The 23,541-nt window shown below is 42.2% G+C and overlaps 1 protein-coding gene across 6 annotated transcripts in view; it reads left to right on the top strand.

The window, feature by feature from the left end:
* Nucleotides 1-23,541, top strand: part of GALNT9 (polypeptide N-acetylgalactosaminyltransferase 9) — a 681,070-nt gene that overhangs the window by 585,683 nt on the left and 71,846 nt on the right. For all 6 annotated transcript variants that reach the window (XM_034791125.1, XM_034791126.1, XM_034791124.1 and 3 more), the window contains one exon: nt 2,979-3,096. In XM_034791125.1, the coding sequence (XP_034647016.1) occupies nt 2,979-3,096 (118 nt within the window). The remainder of the gene's footprint in view (nt 1-2,978; nt 3,097-23,541) is intronic.

Genomic DNA, 23,541 nt, shown 5'->3' with positions numbered 1-23,541 from the left:
TTGGAGTTGCAAAAGGTGCTGAGCACCCACCCTGTGAAAATCAAGCCCCCTGAGGTGTCTCAAGTTGGTCACATAAACACTGAGGTGCTCCAAATCACTAGTCACTATTGAAAGCCTTGGCTGCGGAGCCCCTGGCTGCAGATGGTTCGCACGCAGTAAAAATGGCATTTTCTTTTAGAATTGTCGCCTTTTTCTAATCATGTCTCCCCCTCAAACCAAATTCATTTGTGGAAGCAAAATGCTCACCGCGGTTTTTTATATTTGTTTCTTAACCTAGTTCAGCTTGCTACCTGCGGAGTTTATTGGGTAATGTTTGGGGAGGAGGGCGAGAGGAGAGCCAGGAGCTAATCAAGCCATTTCAGTCTCCGTGTCAGAAAATAGCGCTGATCAAATGTGTTTCCATCAACAGCTGCCTTTTTCAATTATGCAGAGAAAACATCAGGGGAATGGTGTGCAGTTCAGGATAGCCCGGTAATGATGTGAGAGGCTGAAATGGCCAGCAGAGAAAGAGAGAGACAGCTGAAGCTGTACCAGTAATGTGAGTGTTACAATAGAGTCCATTATAGATAAGTAATAGCAGTGCCTCAGCAAATGAACCTTTTCAAGGGCACCAAATAGTTCCTTCCATAGGTTGGGCTGTCTTCTTAGATGTTAGCTACATTTCAAGCCCAGCAGGGAAGGATTGTTATATATATCTATTTTCTTGGCCATTTGTTTAAGGTTTTTTAACCTCCTGCCATATAGGCAACAAACTCCTGATGACAAAAGGGAACTTATGTGATAACACCATCACTGCAGCCACCTGCTGCTACCAGTGGATTCATCTATATGTTTTGATGTTGCCACCGTTGGCAATATTTTATCTGCATATGAAACCAGCTGATGAATATGACACTCAGATGCCACCTGCTTCCAGTTTATTTTTTGTGGCTTTGTATGCTCACTGGAAAAGCTAGATTACCTGGTAAGGGTGAGCTGACATTTTAGCAACAAGCCATTAAAGAAAGGAGGGGGTTTTGCTGGATTTTCACAGTAAATTAAAATATGTTTCAGGTCTTTTCCATCCTCTTTCTTTGCAGAGACACTGTGTATGGACCGTTTCTAAAACCAAGGCCATAGATGGAATTTTCACCACTCTATTAGAAAACCAGTATTAGCAAACTTTGGGCCTGATCCAAAGCCAATGGGACTCTTTCTGTTGACTTCAGTGGGCTTTTGATTGGGCCTTTGGGAAAAATGCTGCAGCTATTGAGTGGCCAAACTCACATTAATGTTAATGGGAACAGGGACATGACCAATTATTCTAATCGTTTATCCTTGCTGCAGCCTAAAACATCTGTGCATTTACAGCCCTGGCTTTTCCTGATGAAGGTCCTGAACCTGCAATGTGAGTCAGTGGGTCTCTGCCCAGCTGCATGGGTCTGTCCCGGTGGATCAGATTGCAGGATGAGGGCCTATATAGCATGGCAGCAAGAATTTGAGATGCAAATAAATGTGGTGCCAACTGATCTTTTTGCATTTTCTTTTTTAATGTAGTTAAGTTTATTTTGGAACTCTGAGCAATAATAAAGTCATTACAGACTTGGCAGGAGACTTGGCATTCCAGTTCATCACATCATTATTAGTATTTTTTAAAAAACATAAGGAGAAGGGAGATACTTGTTGCATATCAGTGAAATATCACTTCAGTAATTAAAAAAAGCTATTAAACATCAAAGGCAGTATTAAAATTTCATTAGTGCAAGTTTGGGATCAAGGTCTAATGAAGGAGCAAATTGGATCTTCTTCCAAGTAAAAGGGTAATAGCTTTTTACGGTTATTTTTGTACTGTTGATGGATTTGTCATCAGTGTGTGTGTTTATATATGTACAAGGCCAGAAAGTTGCCAGACCCTTTTGTTCAGTCAGACAGTTGCTAATGCACCTAGCCATTCTCCCATGTGCCTGTGTAAAGTTATGGAAGGGGAGGATTGTGTGGTTATGCAGCATCACAATGGAGCATTTTACTCAAGGTACCCAACAAGCAAAGATGCCCCCAGAAACTCTAGGCAATTTCTGCCTTCTCAGCTAAGGGCAGGTATAGTTGCTGCAGCTGAAATGCATGGGAAGTATTGTAAAATGTAATTAGCAACTGTTGCCTGTTTGCCATTTGTTGGTGCAATTTTCATGTTTATAATATAAATTAAAAGTTGTGGGTTTGTTTTAAATAAGTGAGATGCTATGAAAGCTACAAGTTGTACAAAACCATGATGACTCCTTGCATTCGGGTGCAGCTGGAAAAAAAACAAACCCAGAGATGAGTAATGTAATGCCACAATTTTATTATCAGTTTTGACTGAACTCTTTGGGACAAGGAAGTAAAGGAGAAGTTCTGCTGAGCTCTAAGTAGCACATGATTTTTACAGCAGTTTCTGGACACTTTGATTTCTTTGGAACATCTCTTTAAAAGGAGAATTAAGTTACTTTACAATTACATTAAAGGTTTCAGACCTAGCTCCAAGGTTGCTTGTAAACTTTTGATCTTTTCAAAGCGCAGAACTGGGATTGTTATTTCTTTTCCTGGTGAGTTTTCCTCTTCTAAAAATTCACCTCAGTGAAGTGATGCATTCCCCCTCCCCCCCGAACGACTTTATGAGGGGTGAAATTCATTCACATGCAGCGTGCCAGCAAAAAGTCTACATGCCACTTAACACCTTGATCCATCAAAAGCCCTTCAGCATGTACTCTACTTGAGGGGACTTCTGCCTGAGCAGGGGCTACTCATGTGCTTCAAGTTAAGATCATTGCTGGATGGGGCCTTAATCTCCCCCGAAAGGGTTTAATTGGGTTCTGCTGGCCCTCTGCACAGGGGTGAATTTAACCCTAAAAGAATTTGGGGCATCTCTGCAGTAGCTTGTTTATTTATGTCAGAGCTCATTATAATCAGGTACTGTTATATACTGTATACACCTTTGTTTTTCTCCCCCTTTTTCTGGGCAGGACGCCAGCAATGATTGGATGTTCGTTTGTGGTGGACCGAGAGTACTTCGGGGAGATTGGCCTGCTTGACCCTGGCATGGAGGTCTATGGGGGAGAAAATATTGAACTGGGCATGAGGGTGAGTGGCAAATGAGAAATTTCACGTAGTACCCGTGTACAGAGCACAAGAGCAACGCTTGGCCCTACAGAACTGTCCTCTATTTTTCAGTTTACTACACAGAGGTGGCTGGTACTGCAGAAGAATCAAAACAATAACAAAACCACACACAAACGCAATAAGTGATTGATCATGGTCCTGCTAACACTGTGCAAATTCCTAGAATTCAGCAGTATGGTTTTTATTCTGTGTCTGTGGTTCAACTCATTGGGCCAGATCCTCAGCTGTAATAAATCAGCGTAGCTGCATTGACTTCAGTGGGCCTATGCCAGGGTGGTTTGATTTAAATCACCAGTGTTAATCATGGTTTAAATCAGCAAGCAGGAAACCTTGATTTAAATAATCAATTTTAATCTTGTTTTGCCTTTGTAGTTTTTAGTTATTTTCCTAAAGAAATACTGATTATCATTGGCTGGTAACTATTAAAACATGATGATTGACAATTATGTATAGCCTTTATACTACATTTGTTACTTTCTTTTGCTAACCAGGAGGATAAACTATATCTAGGCACATTTTTAAGCTGTTCTATAGCTTAATTTGCATTTATTCAAATTCTTAATTTTTACATTTTTGTTTATATTAGAAAAAAAACTTATTTACTAAATGATAAATTTGGTTCAAGCTCTACATGGATGGGAATTAAAATTCAGTTAAAATGCACAACAAGAATATTTTAGTTAAATAAAACGACCTTAAATGTGGTAGATACACGAGACAAAAATTATCAAAAAGTTTATCAAAACATTTTTTCATTTAAAACTAACTGATTTATTAGACAAAGGAAGTATCATCTGTAGTTAGTGAATTGAACTGATTGTTTCTGGTCACCATGTCCTTCAAGATTTTAGAGCTAGTAGATTTCATTCTCTCACACCTCGCATTTATTCATAAATTGGAAGAGGAAAACAAGCTTTCCTGCTTTTTCATCTCCCAGTTGGTTTCTTAACTTTGAATGAAATAAATAATCAAACTGATCTAGTTGAATTAGCTGAAATGAAGGGAATGTTCTTTCTGAACATTCGGAAGAGGCTACTGCTGTCAAAAGGTGGTTTAGCACTTCAACAGCTCTGGTTCCAGATGCTTGGCCAGTGACGTCCATCAGTTCAGTGGTTTGAATTTTAAAGAAACTTGGCAACAAACATGTACTGCTTAATATTTTATTAATAAATTGAAACTGTTTGAATACATTATAGTTGGTTTTTAGGCCTTAACATGGATTGCCATTATTTCAAATTTAATTTTAAATAGGTTTATATTAAAAACCCCTTTATTTAATTTGAATAAAAAACCCTGCAATTTAATTTTTTTTCATCTATTTTTTATTTTTTTTAATTATTTGTATCCCCCCATGAGTTAAGCTAATTTACTCCATTTGCTCATTGTAGCATATATATCAGACATGCGTGTGTGCATGTGCGCACACAAACAAAAATACTCCCAATTATCCAAATAGCACAGGGGACAGAGATTTCATTCAGATATTGGAGAGGGCAGGACTCATTCAGCAGCAAGGTGGCCTTCCCCATGGCCAGGGCCCGTCTTCCTCCTCCTCCTCACAGTCCTGGGTTGGGGTCACTGCTCTGCCCTGCCAGGACTGCAGCCTCCCCACCCCCATTTCTGCCCCTTGCGCATGCAGGAGCCATGTGTCTTCGGCCCTGCGGCAGCATCAGGAGCCCTCTGCAGCTCCGCTGTCATGGCCATGCTCACTCTGTCCCATGGCAGCGGGACTGCAGAGGGCTCCATGCACAGCTACAGGAACCGTTCAGGAGCAGTTGTGGACTCCTCCTCCTCCTCCTCCTCCTCTCAGTCCTGGCTGGGGGTCTCCACTCTATTATCCAAACCTCCCCGCATTATCCAAGTCCCTTCCTTCGTACCCAGCATGAGACAAATGCCCTCTGCAGCATGTATCTCATGTTGGGGGACAAGACAAAGGGTTCAGATAATAGGGTTTTGGATAAATGGGAGTATACTCTATATATAGTATGCGGGATTGCAATCCCCTAGAAATTCATAGACTTTAAGGCCAAACCATTGTGATAATCTAGCCTGACCTCCTGTATAACACAGGCCATAGAACTCCCCCAAAATAACTCCTCGAGCAAATCATTTAGAAAAATATCCTGTCTTTATTGAAAAACTGCCAGTGATGGAGAATCCACTAGACCCTGGGTAAATTGTTCCAATAGTTAATTACTCTCACTGTTAAAAATGTAACTCTTATTTCCAGTCTGAATTTGTCTAGCTTCAACTTCCAGCCACTACGTTGTGTTATACCTCTCTCTGCTAGACTGAAGAGTCTATCATCAAAAAAATTTTCACCATGTAGGTACTTATAGACTGTAATCAAGTCATCTTTTAATCTTCCCTTTGTTAAGCTAAATAGATTGAGCTTCTTGAGTCGATCATTATTAAGCCTTGTTTCTAATCCTTTCATCGTTCTCGTGTCTCTTCTCTGAACCCTTTTCAATTTAGCAACATCCTTCTTGAATAGTGGACGCCAGAACTGGGCAGAGTATTCCAGCAATGGCCACATCAGTTCCAAATACAGTTGTAAACTAGGCTCTACTCCTCCTAGCGATTCCTCCGTTTATGCATCCGAGAATCATATTAACCCTTTTGGTCACTGCTAGGAGCTCCTGTTCAACAGATTATCCACCACAAACCCCACATTTTTTTCAGAGTCACTTCTTCCCAGGATAGAGTGCCCTGTTTCTGTGGCCTACATTCTTTGTTCCTGGAAGTATGTGTTTACATTTAGCTGTGTGTAAATGCATATTGTTTGCACCCAGTTTGCCAAGCAATCCAGATTGCCCTGTATCAGTCTTCTTCATTATATTACTGGTCTGGACTTTATGCTGTTTGCACATTATCAATGTGATCGTATCGGGATCACTTGTATCTAAGCCATTATTAATTTTTTAGTTCTGGGATCCATTCCTCTTTATCTATCAAGAAGGTCCATGTATCTCTTAAATCTCCAGGGGCATTCTTTGCAAAATAAGGACTTAAGGGGAAATTGTGGCTCATCCCCATCGCCACGAAGGCTTCCCCAGGAGTGAATCCAGTGTGGCTCCATTGTACAAGGGGGAGTGATTCCACTGTATAGGATTTAGGGATAGTTCCCTGTTGCATAATGGGACATGCCCACCCCACTGCCTGGCAGAGAGTTCAGCTCTACAGGACCTCTCCATCTGCCAGTGCACTAAGGATGAGACTGTAGCATCCAGTGCTTTGAGGATTCTCCTGTTCTCTTCTCTGCTCAGCCCCCCAGTCAAGGAGCAGCATGATGTTACCACAGAGACCACTGCAGCCTCAGGGCTGAATGGCTTGGTCTTCATTTCCCTTCATGCATCTCCCCAGCTCTTAGCCCAGTTACTCAGGCTGCCTTCTGGGCTAAGGAGATCTGGTCCTTATTGCGGAATGTGCTCACGTAAAGCAGCATCATAGAAACAGCAAGAAATGCCCCCAAGAGGTAAAGAACTTGAGTTCTTAGATGTACTGCAAAATGTGGACCCCTTAGTTAAGGACAGTGTCTGTCTGCATTAAGCCAGAGCTGCCCGGCATATTACAGCTTCAGTACATTGTGATCCTTTGCCGTGATGTTCAGGGGTGCTGCACACCCACAAGTCCAAAGGACCTGTCAGAGGACAGCACTTCTGAAAACTAGGCCACTTAATGTCACTAGAACACAGTCTCCTCATTATAAAGCTGAGTGTTTAATTAATTCCCCTTTCTCTCACACCAGCACACCCCCAGTGCATGTAGTGTGCTCATTAAAGCATGTATTCTGCTCAGGCTGGAACATTAACCCTCAAATTAGTCCAGCCAGCTCGTTTATATAAAATAAATGCAAGCCTTCACACTGACAGACTAGGAAACATGGTCACTGTGACAGGTGTGTGTTTGGACATAGTTGTGTACATTTGTTATTCCAGCAATGGGGTTTATAATGTGACTGTCTGAGTAGTATACCCATAGTTGGATGAGGTGCTGAATGCAGGTTTGGGGAGGATCGGCTACTACCACAATTCATTCTGTTTTCCTTAAGAGATGTAAGAGGATCAGGAAATTATCAGGGTTGTGTGAGCTCCCCGGCTTTCCTTTCTCATTCAGCAGGGCTTTGAGCTGTTTGAAACTTTTTCCACCTGGCTGCTTAAAGAATAAATTGAACGTCTTGGCAAAACTCTATAGGAACTGATGAATAAGCCTGGGAAGGAATCTGAAAATTGTCGCTCTTCCTTGTATGAGAAGAACTTGCAGTGTGTGATGAGAACTCCCGGTAAATAGAGGAAAGGGTTCTAATAGGATTATGAAATCTGGAGTCCTCTGCCTGTTTCTGCTGCCCACGTGTGTGATCCTGGGCAATCATTTAGGCCAGGGTTCTCAAACTTTTTTACTTGTGACCCCGTACACATAGCAAGCCTCTGAGTACGACCCCCCCTTATTAATTAAAAACACTTTTAAATATATTTAACACCATTATAAATGCTGGAGGCAAAGCAGGGTTTGGGGTGGAGGTTAACAGCTTGCGACCCCCCATGTAATAACTTCATGACCCCCTGAGGGGTCTCAACCCCCAGTTTGAGAACCCCTGATTTAGGCCAATGTTTTGAAAATTGCCCTCTACTTTTGGGTGCCTGGCTCTAGAATCCCAGGCTAGGGCCTGGTTTCCAAAGGTGCTCAAGCACACGCAGTCCCTGCTGGCTTCAGCTGGAATGTCTGGTTCTCAGCACTTCTGCAAAACCAGGCCCTCAGGGTCAAGATGTCCAAAACTGGATGTCTAGTTAGGCTGCACAGCATGGCCAACCCCAAGTGTTCAAAAACCATGGGTCAGGCTGAAAAAAACCCCACAATATTTAAAAAACAATCATAAATTTGGGTTCTTTTTTTTGCCCTCTGGTGCTTGAACTTTTTGGGTGTTCACACTTGATGTTTTTCTCCATGACCACGAGCACTAGAAATTTTCCTTCTTTTTTTTTTAAAAAAGACAAAAGCTGAGATTCGTGCAAAATCACATGTGAGCTGGTGCTTTAAGAATAACACCAAATACTGTCAGATCTGGCCACACTGACTCCATATCACCCTCTGCACCTATGCAGTCTGTGCAGAGGTAGGAAGGGGTGGCTGTTTCTCCTGTTCCATGCACTCACACAATGGAAGAGGAGAATCTCCCCACACTGGAGTTTGTGTTCAGTTTAGCAGAGACTTTTGGATGTGGGACAAGAGAAGGAGCACAGAGATGTGACAGCAGAGAAGAAGGGATAAAAACAATGAACAAATAAAGGAGCGGAGAGAAAATATACAAGACTGAGTGGGGAGGGGAAGGAGAAGTTCTGTTAAAAACAATGGCCATCAGTTAAAAAAGTCCAATCCTTTAAACGTCTTTGCAAATGCTGTGTTCACGCTAAAAGCAAAGGGATTATTCGTGGAGCGCTCCAGCTAGATTATATTACATCTAATGAACCTTCATTTAAATTATTTTAATAAAGTGAAATTGGAAAAGCCAGCGCAACTAATGAGCCTGATTTGGTTAGGATATTGTTTGGTAATCCAACTAATCCTCCTTAAATATATCATTTATTACAAATATTATCTTCTTGGGTATTTCGCTAATGGGTTTTCCCTAATCAATAGTCCGTAGGCGGGGCCAATTAAATAGTTAACATAAGAGATTTTCCGTTTTGAGTTACTGGTGCATAATATGTAATGCTCCTGGCCAGCTGATGGAGGTTATGCAAATTTCACACCTGCCCTAGATATATGGAAGCCTGGAATTAACCAACACCCACTCTAGCAGCTTTGTAAAAAATCCCTGTGATTTTCCCAGAGGTGGGCTGGAGCCGGGAGAGTCTATTGAGTCTGCAGGGAAGGCAGTATATGTTTGCAGGGTTGGAAATAGCAGAATGGCATGATTCTGTGAAATGTAGCAAAGGGGAAATTTGTGTAGTTCAGCTTTAGAATCTCCTCTCCTATAGTCTATTTTTCAGGTGTAAAATGTTTACCATAAAGCTAATACATTTAAAGTGGAATTCTGTCTCTTAGTGTGCTCATGAGACTGCCACTGAAGTTGATGGGAGTGATGCATGAGCACCTAAAAGTAGAATTTGGCCCATATATGTATAATATTAGATCAGATTATAGCTGGCTCTTATTTAGGTGGGGAGAGCCTTACCCCACCTCCACCCCGTGTGCTCAGCACAGAAGCTAGGCACAACTACAATCCCTGTACTGCTCTCCTTCCTAGCACTCTGAGATTCTAGCCACCCTTAAGGGAATGGGGGAGGGATGAAGAGAAAATGGGGCCATGGCTCCAACCGCTCTCTGCCCCAGGCAGCACAGAGCTAGCTGGATGCACAGGAAGGGGAGGATGATGTATCCTCAGGGATGGTGAATGGTACAATGCAGAGTTATCAACCCTGTCTCCAGGAGTCACAATCCATCCCCACACTCAGGTCAGTGCCAGTCTTTGCCAGTCCACTACAGTACAATGCATTTCGGGCATGATCTGCATCTGCCCTTGTTCAAATATGCATTTGGAATAATTATGAAGAAGAAGATGGGAGTTTCTCTTTGATGTAATAGTCCCAAATTATTAAACTATCCAGGGGATACCTTAGATGGTTTAGGGAAGAGAAATAGTTCTAACAGACTAATAGATTGACTTGCCAATTCATTAAGGAACTGAATGGTTTACAAGCCTCATATAAGTTCCCTTATTAGTGGGAGCTACACATACCCTTGATTGTTTAGAAAGGGATCACATAAACTTTAAAAGCCCAGTTTATGATTTGACCTAATACAAGGAGTTTATGATCCATCTTTTTATAACAGAACCCTTAATCATCACAGTAAAGATCTTGTCTCTTACTCCGGGGCTCCACTGATAAGGAGGATGAGTTGTTGCTCTTTCTATTTTATACTCATATATAGCAAGGGAGGATGAGTGTTTATCTTAAAGGATGCCATAGTTTCAATGAAATTCTCTGTTACCACCATTAAAAAAAAAACAACAATAATATGTTGCCAAGTTGACAGCTGGAAGCAGATCTTCCTGTCTTTTTAGATTATAGCCTGGATCAACCAGATTCTTCTCTCTCTCTCTCTCTCTAATATATATGTGTAGCACTCTGATGTTAATCAAGGAGGATCCATTACGGGGAGATAGATTTTTAGATACTGTGCCCAAGATTTTCAAAATTGGCTAGCAACTTTTCCAATTTGAGATGCCCAAAAAGGGAAATGATGTTTAGAAAATACTGAACACCCACTGCTAGAAGGTGTCTCAAAATGTGCATCCAAAAATGGAGGCAACCCAAATTAAAGTAACCACGGCTTTTATACTTGCCTAATCTCCCAGCTGGGAGCTGACAATAGGGAAGAGGGCAAGAGCATGAATTCGTCGGCTTGCCCTGTGAAGATTATTGAGCAGACAGAAACAAGAAGCTAAATATGAGTCCAGAGTGTGACACTGTTGCAAAAAAAGCAAACATCCTTCTGGGGTGTATTAGCAGGAGAGTAATTCTTCTGCTCTACTCTACGCTGATTAGGCCTCAACTGGAGTATTTTGTCCAGTTCTGGGCGCCACATTTCAGGAAAGATACAGACAAATTGGAGAAAGTCCAGAGAAGAGCAACAAAAATGATTAAAGGTCTAGAATACATGACCTGTGAGAGAGGATTGAAAAAAATTGGATTTGTTTAGTCTGGCAAAGAGAAGACTGAGAAGGGACATGATAACTGTTTTCTAGTACATAAAGGTTGTTACAAGAAGAGAGAAAAATTGTTTTTCTTAACCTCTGAAGATAGGACAAGAAGCAATGGGCTTAAATTGCAGCAAGGGAGGTTAGGTTGGACACTAGGAAAAACTTCCTGACTGTCAGGGTGGTTAAGCACTGGAATAAATTGCCTACGGGGGTTGTGGAATCTCCATCAATGGAGATTTTGAAGAGCAGGTTAGACGAACACCTGTCAGGGATGGTCTAGATAATACTTAGTCCTTCCATGAGTGCAGCAGACTGGACTAGATGATTTCTCGAGGTCCCTTCCAGTCCTACGATTCCAAGAATGCAGTGTAATTTAGGGGAACTGGGAAGACTGAGGGTACGTCTATACTTACCTCCGGGTTCGGCGGTAAGCAATCGATCTTCTGGGATCGATTTATCGCGTCTTGTCTAGACATGATAAATCGATCCCGGAAATGCTCGCCGTCAACACCGGTACTCCTGCTCCACAAGAGGAGTACGCGGAGTCGACGGGGGAGCCTGCCTGCCGCGTGTGAACCTGCGGTAAGTACCTTGTAGTTCGAACTAAGATACTTCGACTTCAGCTACGTTATTCACGTAGCTGAAGTTGCGTATCTTAGTTCGAACTGGGGGTTAGTGTGGACCAGCCCTAAGTCTCTGATGTGCCTATTAGGAGCCACATGCCCTCAAAAAGAGCTCTGGTGTGGTTTTCTGGGGCAGTAAGAGGTTGCCCACTTCTACATGGGCGGCACCATGCTTGCCTCTGCTTATTAGTCCTGCCTGTGAGCCAGTGCACAGTGGGGGCTGGGCATTGACTGCATGAACAAAAAATTGATGTTAAGCTGTGGCACGTGTGTTCTTTTAAGGAGATCTGCTGAACCTTCTTGACATGGGAGGAGAGAAAAGAAACAACTCACTAATTTCCACTTCGCCTTAAGGGGCTGATCCTGCAGAAATGAGCCTGGTGTTATACACACGAGTAATCCCGGTGAACACATGTGCACCACAGTTAAGCAAGTGCATTAGTGTTTTTGGATTAGGGCCTAAATCCTGAAGGACATATTTTCAATGGGAATGCTACTTACATCAAAAGATTTAATTGAAATCTTTAGCAAGTACAGGATGTGTGCTTGTTTTCATGCAACTACAGTAACTCCTCACTTAACATTGTAGTTATGGTCCTGAAAAATGCGACTTTAAGCGAAACGATGTTAAGTGAATCCAATTTCCCCATAAGAATTAATGTAAATGAGGGGGTTAGGTTCTAGGGAATTTTTTTTCACCAGACAAAAGACTATACACACACACACACACACACACACACACACACACACACACATACAGTAAAAGTTTTAAACAAACAATTTAATACTGGTACATAGTGATGATGATTGTGAAGCTTGGTTGAGGTGGAGGAGTCAGAGGGTGGGATATTTCCCAGGGAATGCCTTACTGCTAAATGATGAACTAGCAATTGGCTGAGCCCTCAAGGGTTAACTCTCACAGTCTACAAAGCAGCAGGAATGGAAGGAGAGGAGAGAGCATCGCAGACAGAGTCACGCACTGTGTGTGTGAGAGAGAAATGTGCATTTCCCCTTTAAGTACACTGACTTGTTAATTAGATCAACTTGCTGAGACTGCAGCTGCTGCTGCCAACAAGCTCCCTCCGTCCTGAGCCCTGTCGTGTGTCCCCCCTGCTCTATGGAAGATGGGGTAAGCGGGGTGCAGGAGCAGGGGAGAGGGGGACACCCTGACATTAGCCCCCCTCTTTCTCCCCTCCCCCCCACGCACAGCAAACCTGAGTCTTGGGGAGCAGCTCTAAGGCAGAGGGCAGGAACAGCACATGGCAGTGGGGGGAGGGACAGCTGCAATTGCTAGCCTGCTGGGTGGCTGCCGCACAGGGAACTTAGAGGAGCGGGGAGCTGATGGGGGGCTGCCGGTCCACCCTGGTTCCAAGCCCCCACCAACTAGCTGCAACGGGCTGCTCTTCCTGAAAGCAGTGGACAAAGCAGGCGGCTGCCACACGACGTTAGAAGGGAGCATTGCACAACTTTAAATGAGCATGTTCCCTAATTGATCAGCAACGTAACAACGAAACAACGTTAACTGGGACGACTTCAAGTGAGGAGTTACTGTAATATTCCTGGGGAGTACTGATGAGATGGCCATTACATTTTCAAATACTGTGGCTGGTTAATGTTATGACCAATAACAGCATATGGTCTATAATTATGGATGATAAAGGGCATGAGCTGGGGGCTGCCAGGGTTAAGAGAATATTTTTATTTTCTCCATATACAGCATTAGTTATTTGGCTGTTCGCATCCTCAGGGAGTTTCATCAGAAGCATCTGGTATAGATCATTACCAGAGTGAGGTTCCTAGAGTTGGTAGACCAATGATACGATCTGGTATGGCAAACACCTGTGTTTCTGTGTTGATAGCTCTTTCTTTATGTATTATATAAAGGATATAAGCAGTGTCTGATGTCTGATAAAGACGAAGGCAATAGAACAGACCTAACCCAGCTGCAGAAGTAGGCAAACCCTACTGAATTATCATTCAAACTGGCGTGTTCTTTTGTATCACCATGACACATTCATCCTGCTGCGAACAGAACAAGACTGTACTGATGATGCAATTCTCTTGAGTTGACCAGCAATGCTTGGTCGTATATTTAGACTTGGGGGAAGGGTTCAAGACACGGATTTATTAGGGTCTCTACCAGAGACTAAAACGGAGGTATGTAATGCATTGCTGCACAGACATCTACCATGATATTGTCTGAAGGTCAGTGTTTTTAGTTCAGGGCCTAGCCTATTACATACACTGATATGAAATCTACAGAGTGATTTATCACTTTAAATTCTGAACCATCTCTGTGACACTAAGTGATGCGTCAGAGCCTCAGGCCCTGATCCTGCCTGAACTGCCTAAGCTGAGTCCTATTGATTTCAATGGGGCTCCCACCCATCCAGGACTCAGTGCAGGATCACTGCTTTGTGAAGTAATGCGCCGTGAAAAACAAAATATAGGCTGTGCTGGTAGCATTGGCTATAAGGTTGCCTGACATGTTCCATTAAAAGGCTGTTTCCATTTACAAGTAACTTCCCCAAATGTAACTGTTCGGGATGAGATTTTCCATGCCAGATGTCTGCTTCAGGCTGAATTTTTTGGAAGGCTTCCGCTAAAATAGTTCAGGCATGCATCAGAATGAGATTAAGGGAAAATACATTGTTTTGCCCTTATTAAAAATTCTTAGTTGTTTTGCTGAGAAGCTCTGTCCTCTCCCTGCTCTGGAGCAGGAACTTCAGATTTGGTAGTGGGGTGTCCCTGGAGCCAAGAACATGCCTTTTGCCTTTCCCATGAAAATCTGCCCAAGTTATGCACCTCAGAAAACTTCAGTTTGCACATGCTCAGTAGAGACTGGTTCAGTTAGGCAGCTAAATTCTCTAAAGATTCTATAGGCACTGAGCATGCCCCTGCCTAGGGTTGCAGAGGCTAAGCAGGACGTTCCTTCTAATTGCTCCTCCCACCGGGGCCACTGTGGCTTTGGCCACAAGAATCAAGACAGGGAGATGGTGTCTATCCTGTGTTCTCTGTGCTTCCCAGCTGGGGCCCTTGTAGTGTGGTGGAGGAGAAGGGGGAAGGGAGAATGCAGAGCAGTAGGGAACCAGGATTCCTTAGTCTCAATCTTTCTCTGCTGTCAGCAAATAGCTGTGAAACCTACTGGCAAATGTGTGCCAAATTTCCTTCTAGTGGAGGACAACCTGCTATTGCTATAAGGTACCTATTTGCACAAATGGCTGAGGTCTGTGCTGTGGATCTAAAAGTTCCAACCTGCTGAGGGGCGATGTGGGTGCCAATAAGGAACACGTGGTGGAATTTCTGGGGGGAGGAGAGATTTCAGTTTGGCTTTTTTCAAAACCTAGTAAATTACAACAAAAAGCTACTTTAATATAATGATAAGGTTGCAAAGTCAAGCATTCAAAAGTCATGAAATGCCAGGATTAACATTGTCGATGCAACCTTAATTGCTCCCCTTGTGCATATGAATTATGACACCGCCTTTAATTGCATGGTCACATATACGTACAATGAGCCAGATTGGCAGCTGGTCTAAATGTGCATAGCTCCATTGACATCAGTGGAGCTACAGAGATTTATACCAGCTGAGAATTTTGCCCAATGTGCAGACGAAGCGACAGCATGTTTGCTACATAGAACGTTGTTGTTAAACAATGGAGACAAACAGCCATAAGTAGGGAAGATTTCACTGGCGTTTTATCGCATGCTAAATAACTCTGGTCATGATTCTATGCCAAAAGTGTGTTGGAAAACTAATTAAATGAATCATACTCGCCCCCATCCCCAAAGGTTTGAATTGTCCAATCCAGCAAAGAATTATGGACGACAATGTTCGCAAGCTTCTGTTCTGGAATGTGGAAACTGCAACCCTTCAACAAATTCAGCAATCTCCTTCTGGCTGTGTAGACTCAACCTTCTCCTCTCAGCAGCTGTCACTCTTGCATCGCTGCCCTAAGCCAAGGAGATTCAGTGTTGTCAGCAAATGAAGAAACCATGAAAAAGCCGCTGAAAAGGACAGATTGCGTTCCAGCCTTATGGCCAGCTTCCCATGCCAGGATTCAAATGCCTGACATCAACCATGTTTGAAACCAAGGGTTTTTCTTTGGTGTGATATTCCAACACCTGAAAGAGACTAAAATAAAGCATTGCAAAGCCTGGAAGACAGAAGATACCTCTTGAACTATCTCCACTCAGAGAGAGTACTCAACACTTTACTTAAGGACAGTTTACATAACTCTTAAATCACGGGTGCTCAAACTGGGGGTCAGGACCCCTCAGGAGGTTATTATATGGGGGGTCACGAGCTGTCAGCCTCCACCCCAAACCTCGCTTTGCTTCCAGCATTTATAATGGTGTTAACTATATTTAAAAGTGTTTTTAATTTATAAGGGGTGGGGAGGGTTGCACTCAGAGGTTTGCTATGTGAAAGGGGTCACCAGTACAAAAGTTTGAGAACCACTGTCTTAAATGAACTCCAGATGCATTCCACATTCTAGTTTCTGTGGGTGGGATCCACATACCTACCTGTCTGATTTATTTGGGCTGGATTGTGATAGTTCTTACTAAATTGAAGATAACTGTAACCTTGAATGGGGAGCAATGTTTTCATCAGAGAGCCTAGTGACAAACTTTATGCATTAAATTGCCAGCAAACGACAGTACCAGAACTTGTGAATAATGTTAAAAACACTCTCTAAAGGGGGAACATTGTAAATAACTTAGAAAGCAGCATCTGGTTATTTGGCTTCCACATCACATCATGCACCATGGAGTTTGTTGCAAATTCGTTCATGTACCAGAACATTATAAAAGCACAAGTTTGGAAATTTCAGAAAAAGAACTACAGCAAAGGAGCTGAAGAAGGAAAATATTCCCTTCATTAGTCTTTGCTGCTTCCTTCTCATCGTCCTCCATGCAACTTTAATTTAATCCACAATGACAAGTATGAACTGAATCTGAGGGATAGGGAAACTGGAAGGAAGGTGGGTGTCTTAATTGTTCTGTGATTGAAATAGTTTTCACTTGACTAGGGATTGAACCAAAACTCTGGGTAGAGAACTAGAGCTGAGTCCAACTAGATGAGTTGGAAACTTTCCAGTGGGAGGTTTTTCCATTACAAAATGCTGATTCATGAAAATTGAAATGTTCCACAGGAACACGTCAGTTTCAATTAATTTCCCTCAGATATCTGGGTGATCGTCTTTCAGCTCACCCACTTCCCTAGGGGAGACAGCTGCCCTGGAAGTTGGGCAGCCGTGGGAGCCAGCTGTCCCAGGAGACTTGCAGTCTGGGAAGGCCTAGCTCTGAACCTTTGGGGTCCCAAACACCTGTAGGCTCCTGGTTCTCTGTCAGCCTGTTTTGGCAGAATTTCCTTTCAAACTTCTCAAAATGAAAAGAACTCCATTTTTTCAAACCAATAATTTTGCAATTTGTCTTTCATTGGCAATGTCAGAATTTCTAATTTTTGTTCTGAGATGGAACAATTTGTTTTAAAAGAAAATTCAGTATTTCCTGCTCAAAGGAAATTCCAAATTTTGACCAGCTCTAGTATGAACTCCTCTGTAGGTCTGACCCGACCTCTGGCCTGTAACCTTGGCTGGTGATTGATTTTAGTGTGGCTGTATCAGTTTACACCACCTGAGAATCTGATACTCTGGACCCAAAGCCACTGAAACTGTAGGAAGGTTCAGATTTTCACACCTCAGGTTCATATGTAGACCTGAGTAATTAATAAGTGCTGGCAAGTTGTAGCACTGTTGTGTTGTGAGTCTGAGGGGAACAGAACTGTATCTCTAGTGTGCTTTTTATTTATTCTGTCTTGAAACTTGCCTGGGATCTTTTGGGGTTTTTTTTTTCTTTACAGTCAGGTTTTGCAATCAGGTGAGGAAATGTCAAACTCTGACTAATAATCACCCTTGTTTATTAAGTTCTCTGAACACAGCAAAACAGGATATGCTGACTTGTCCTGCACACTGCCTCCAAGCTGAAGAGGGAAAAGGGAAAGTGTGACTTCTTCTGGCAATGTATATACCTGTGCACTTGAAAAATGCTTTCTAGATTTCACTCTTTATTATACAAAAACTATGCCATTAGCCATGCTGCATATAATCCCTTGGAGGAGTAAGCCATTTATCTCTGGGAATAAAAAGGCCTTTTCCAAAATATTTTTTCTGCACCAAAATATTAAAGTACCAAAAATATTAGCCATCAATGAGATTTTTAATTAATTTATTAACTTCTTTGCAAATCATTGTTGGTTGGCCTAAATTCATCAGGGAAGCAGCATGGCCTAATGGTAAGAAGGGAAGCAGTGTGGCCTAGTGGTTTAAGCATTGAAGGTGGACACAGGAGACCTGGGGGTCTGTTCCTGGTTCTGCCATTGGCCCGTTGGGAAAGCCTGGGCCAGTCACTTCCCAAGAGCCGGTTAGGAATTTGCGGTCTGTGACAGAATGCTAGCTGTAGCCCTTGGTCACATAGGGACTTGCATAACAGAGAAAATCATGGGCTAAACTGGAATCAGTTAGCCTGAATTGGTGGTGGCCATTAATTCCCCATGACGCTCTGGAGAAGCAGATAAATAAGTGTATCTCCATCTAACTATGGGAGAAACCGAGGTAGGGATGTTAAGTGGCTTTCCCAAGGGAATAAAGCAAGTGAGTGACAAAGCCATGACGAGAACTATCTAACAGTGACTTCTATTATCTTCATTGTGGGGGGTTGGCGGTTTCCCACCAATTGCCAAATTGAGAAACTTCTATGAATTCAGGGCTTCAGTCAAATGCCTATGCCAGGGTGCACAGTTTGCCCATATTGCAAGGACCATAGTTTCATTTCCCACACAGCTTTAGGCCCAGATTCACTTAGGAAAGCACTTACACGCATGACTTCAATGGGATTTAAGCATGTGCGTAAGTGCTGTCCGTAATAAGGACCGTTTCCTGAATCGGGAGCATGGCAAACACATTTTAAAACTTTAGGAATTCTATTAAGAGCCCAGTTTTCTGTGTTAATTCCTCTGGCTGACTGCTGTATTGTGCTGCCCAGCCCATTCAATCGTATAAGCTGAAACAGCAGTTACTACCGCTCTGTGCTTCTTGGAGAAAAGGGAGATGTTGGCCCACTGGATCCCCTCCATTGGCTCATCCCCAATGTCTCCCTCCCTACTGGACTGTACAAAGCCAATGTGGCAATCCCCCTCTTCAATGTGTATGAGATGTGGCGGCAGCATACAGGTTCAGTCCACCCAGGTCCCATTGATACACCTAGTGGAGGGCTGTGGTGACGTCCTTCCCCAACAATTTACTATCCTGTTCACGCGTCCTTCTGTAGAACAGTAGGACTAATTCATACTCACTTCATTCCCGCCCCCAACCCTCTTTAACTTCTTTAATGTAGTTGTAGTTGCCCTGCCGTCCCACTGGTCCCAGGAGATGAGCATAGCTTAACACAATGGTCCCTTCTGGCCTTGGATTCTAAGAATCCTCTAGTCAGACCTTCTGCAGAAACACAGGCCATAATTTCACACATTATTGCCTGCATCAAGCCCAGTAACTTGTAAACACATTTTGGGCTGGGATTTTAAAATTCCTAGGGGATTTGGATAGCCAGTTCCCATTAATTTCTAATGGGGATTGGGCATCCAAATCCCATCGGTGTCTTTGGAGGATCTTAGCCGAAGAATTTCCGTCCCTTTGTCCAGGTTCTTTCTCTTGCCGTCCTCTCTTCTCTGTTATAGATGCGCTTTTATTAGTGTACAGAAAAGCACCTTCTAGCTTCCTGGTGGGTTTATGTCTGAGCTGGTACCTGGCATAGTGCAAAGAAGTGGGGTAACTGCCCGACTGTCTCTTGCAGGAAGATAACCAATCAGAGTGCCTGTCACCATTTCAAATGCCATTTCTCCCCTCCTTCCATCTGTGGTTCATCAGTTTTATTTCAGTGGGCTGTGTGCTGGTTTCACTGACATTGTGCCTTTGGCCCAGAGGTACATGACATGCCAGACCTACTGAGCCTCACAGAACAGCTGACAAGTTCAGCTCCAGTTAGCTGCAGTTCAAGGTCAAATGGGACTTTAAAATATGAGTAAATGTCAGGGTTTGCTGGAGCACTGATCTCAGTCTTTTTGATTACTGCCAGATCCTATGAATAAATTAGCCTTGACAGGTGCAGTAAATTGTATAGACTACTGAGTTTGAACAGTAAATGTTAAAGAAGGGCACGGGAGATGTTGGGGGGTACAGTGCCCTGCACAGGCATTAATATTAAATGAGAGGTGAATTTTGATTCTGCATGTCAGGAGTAATGGTTGGAAAAAAGGGAGGACTCCTTTTGTTCATTTGCGATTCCGTGCCAAGATGGGCGTGTCTTGCTCACAAGTATCGATTCAGTTTGGCTTGCCATGTGTTATGAAGTGCAAGGGAATTTATACTGCCCTTGCCAAAGGGCTATATGAGACCAGCTTACTCTGAGATCTCCGTGTTTTGAAAAGTGATCATGGCTGCTCAGTTTCTGTATGAAAAAGGCTGAAGTTGAGCTTTGGAAGGAGCGCTTTGCATCTTATCTTACTGCTTATAGGAGACCACGTGCTCCGGGTGACGATTACTTTGCAAGTCAGATATTGCTGTGAAGGGACATTTTACAGTGAAACCAGCACTGATTTTCCTGCAATAATTTATAGTGTGTAGCTTTCTTCTATGGCTATCTGAATTGTACAGCTAATCTTCAATTCCCCACTATGCATAGTAGTAGCACTAGCAGGGCAAATCATTGCTTCATAAATAATTACTGTGTTCAGATGATGGTTAAATGAGCACCTGGAAAGAATGAGAGAGGTTTTTTTCCCCATATTGCCATCTTATTTTTTTCTTCTCCCTATCAAAACCATATCCAGGTTTCAAACAGAGTCTTAGATTCTGAGCCCAAATCCTCTAAAATCTAAATATTACAATATCACAATACTTCCAGCAGAAGACATTTAAGTAAAGTGACTATCTCTTCGTTATAAGCATTTAGTATAATTCCCATATGATGTATTGTTACTCAGATAATTCTTGGATATTCTTTTTTGTAAAAATAATATATTTAGGGCTATCTGAAGACTATAAATATATGTTTGTGAAATGTTATGAAGTAGTGTTCACAATTTCCCTCTGGGCCATTTCTCAGCCCTGCAGTTTTGCAATATGGCACGTTTTGCAATTTCACTGTATTGTTTTCAAAATTCACAATTCCAAACATATAGAGGGTTGGGTTTTTTCAGCAATAGGATGATATTTGAGTGAAATACCCTATTTTAAAGCAAAACAAATGACAAAAATGTGGGGGGGGGGGGGGTTCGAAGGATTGGACCATTTTTTTAACTTAAAATGCAGAAACCTTAAATTAGGAGGGTTTTCAATTTTCATTGTGAATATTTTGTTCAGCTTCCAATCATTTTAGCCAGTAAATATCTATTTAATGAACAGCTTAATATATGGGTGACACTATTAATATACATAATCAATAGTACAGCCAAGGATTTAAGAATGACAGTCTGTGTGTCCCTAATAAATTGATGGACTTTAATTGTACACTAGGGAATAAGACTGTGATCTAGTGAGAGATTTCAATGCTATAGAAAGGCATTTTTTATTTATGCTGAAATGAGCTATAATAGAGGAATGTAATCTGAGGTCAAAACAGACAGAGGAGGCTGGAGAGAAATGGCTGGCAAAGAAAAAAGGGCCAACTGGGAGGAATTAACCAGACGAACAGACAGGATTATGTTTGTCATCCAGTGTGTTTGCAGTCAGGATGTCCAGGATGCCAAAAAAGAAGTTAAACTGGGGGTCTAGTTGAAGGTAAGAAGAAGTATCCCAGAATTAATGCCTATGAAGTAAATTAACTAATAAGGAGAATACTGAGAATTCTGTGAAAGATTAGTCAAAGCATGCGGGTGGCTCCGAGCCTAAAAATATGTACTTTTCTGATTACTGGTATTTTGGAGAAAATATTTACAAAGCAGTCAGGAGGATGATGGAGATTATATTTTGAGGGCCCAAGGAAGCATTGTGCTAAGCTTCTGAATCACACTAAGAAGTTGTTAAAATAACTAGATAACTCTACGACTTATGGCTCCTTGAACCCATGCCAAGTGAAATCCGGAGTGATTTATACGTGTGGGTCAGAAAGGCTACACTGACGTTAGCCCAAGTGGCTGCTCAGATTACTAAGGATTTCTTTCTCCTGCCTGCCAGCAAAAGTGTGTGTTTTTTCACACAATGTCGCTTGTTTTCAGATCTTGTAAACATTAAACCCATCAGGGTAAACCAAGTGGCGGCTTAATGATTTTGCTGCTCCAGCCCCTGAAATAATTGCCGCCCCCGGCCCCATATGAACTTACTAACCATCAATATTTTCAATATCAACACCAATATTTTTACTTTTTACTTCACTACTACTTTCAACTATTTTTTCTGTCTCACTGTTGGCACTAACTGATACAACAAAGGAATCTATTTTGCGCATTTTTGCTATCATTTCATTTTCCCTTTTTTTCTTTTGTACAGTTTTTTTTTTTTTAACTGAGAGCCGCTTAATTTCTTCCTTCCGGTCATATTATTAACGTTTAGGATTCTCGCGAGTATGTTTACTAAATGGCGTTGCGCCGTCATTGGTGATTTCAATACGCGCTATGATTGGTAGAATCGCAGCCTCACTGATGCCGCAATTACAAAAATGCTTCTATTATAAATTTCCCGGCCTAGGCCTTGTTGGCCTAGGCGATAATACGCCGCTGGGTAAACCTTTAAAGCTTCAGGGTTAGCCACAGGCTTTATTTTCTGCCATATAAATACAGTACTGTGGTGGTGAAAGTCATGTGATAAAGTTCAGCCAGGTGTTAATTGCATTTATCACCAAGTTTTGGCTACCTTCCCTGCACTCTGCCCACTCGTCCATCTCTACATCTAACGTTTCACATTTCTGAGTGAACTCAAACATTGACTGAACTGGTACCTTCTAAAGCAGCGTTTCTCACCAGGGGATCATGATATGTTGAAAACTTTATTGCAATCTAAAGCAATGAAAATCTCACTCCACCACTCCCTGCATGTCCTTACCTGGCAGGGTGAAATATTTTCTGTTAAACTCTCAACACACACACACACACACACACACACACACTGTATTTGCTTATCATTGATACATTTTTTACTCTTACTTTTATAGTGAATGTAAGGCAGCTGTGAAATTTTTTTTACTTCAGATAAGAGATTGCCAGCTTGGAAGGGTTGAGAAACACTGGTCTTAAATAACCTTCACACATGAAACCATCTCAGTTTACAAACCACTTTCCTTTCCTCTAGATGCATATTATCTGTCTTGTAATGTAACTTTTTACAGCGTCTTCCCATACCATGTAGTCATTACTAATGCGTGTGTATGTGTTACATGGGTGATAGTCCTCAGTAAGCATTCCTTACAATGTCACATGCAGTAACTAATTCAATTAATTGCAATCATATTATATATCAATTATTAAACCCCTTTATATTGTCATCTGACAGCTTTATAAGAGCTACATATAGTATCTATTTCAGTTATTCATCCTCATTAAATCTATTTTGAGTAATCAATTGGAAATGACAATTGGGGTCCAAATTCCCAAAGCAGAATATCTCTAGGCATCTGCAGTGTCCACAAACCAGCAGATGGAAATGGGCATTCACAGAGCAAATCAGGTAATTTCATGCCTAGCTGCTCCCTGCTTAGAGGTATAATTATGTGATGTCTGAGCACAAATGCTTGCTTGTTTGAACACATCCATTGTCTTTGTTAAAGATAAGCCAGAGCTGCCAAATTTGGTTCTGGATCCACACACACTGGGGGAGGGGAGAGAGGGGAACTTCGTCCATCTCTTGCTTTTCGGAGCATTGCATGGTGCTTAGTGCCTCTTAACTCTCTTTGAAAGCAACTGGAACATTGGATGCCCAGCACATTACATAGTTCATTTATTTTCTTATCTGACTGTATTATTCTAATATCATTTGAACTCACTCCTCCACCCAGTGAGGTTCAAGAACAGGGGTGCCAATCTGA

The sequence above is a fragment of the Trachemys scripta genome, chromosome 15 (genome assembly GCF_013100865.1).
Source record: "Trachemys scripta elegans isolate TJP31775 chromosome 15, CAS_Tse_1.0, whole genome shotgun sequence".
NCBI classification, from domain to species: Eukaryota; Metazoa; Chordata; order Testudines; family Emydidae; genus Trachemys; species Trachemys scripta.
Note: the sequence above shows the minus strand (reverse complement) of the source record. Positions and strands in the feature narration are given on the sequence as shown.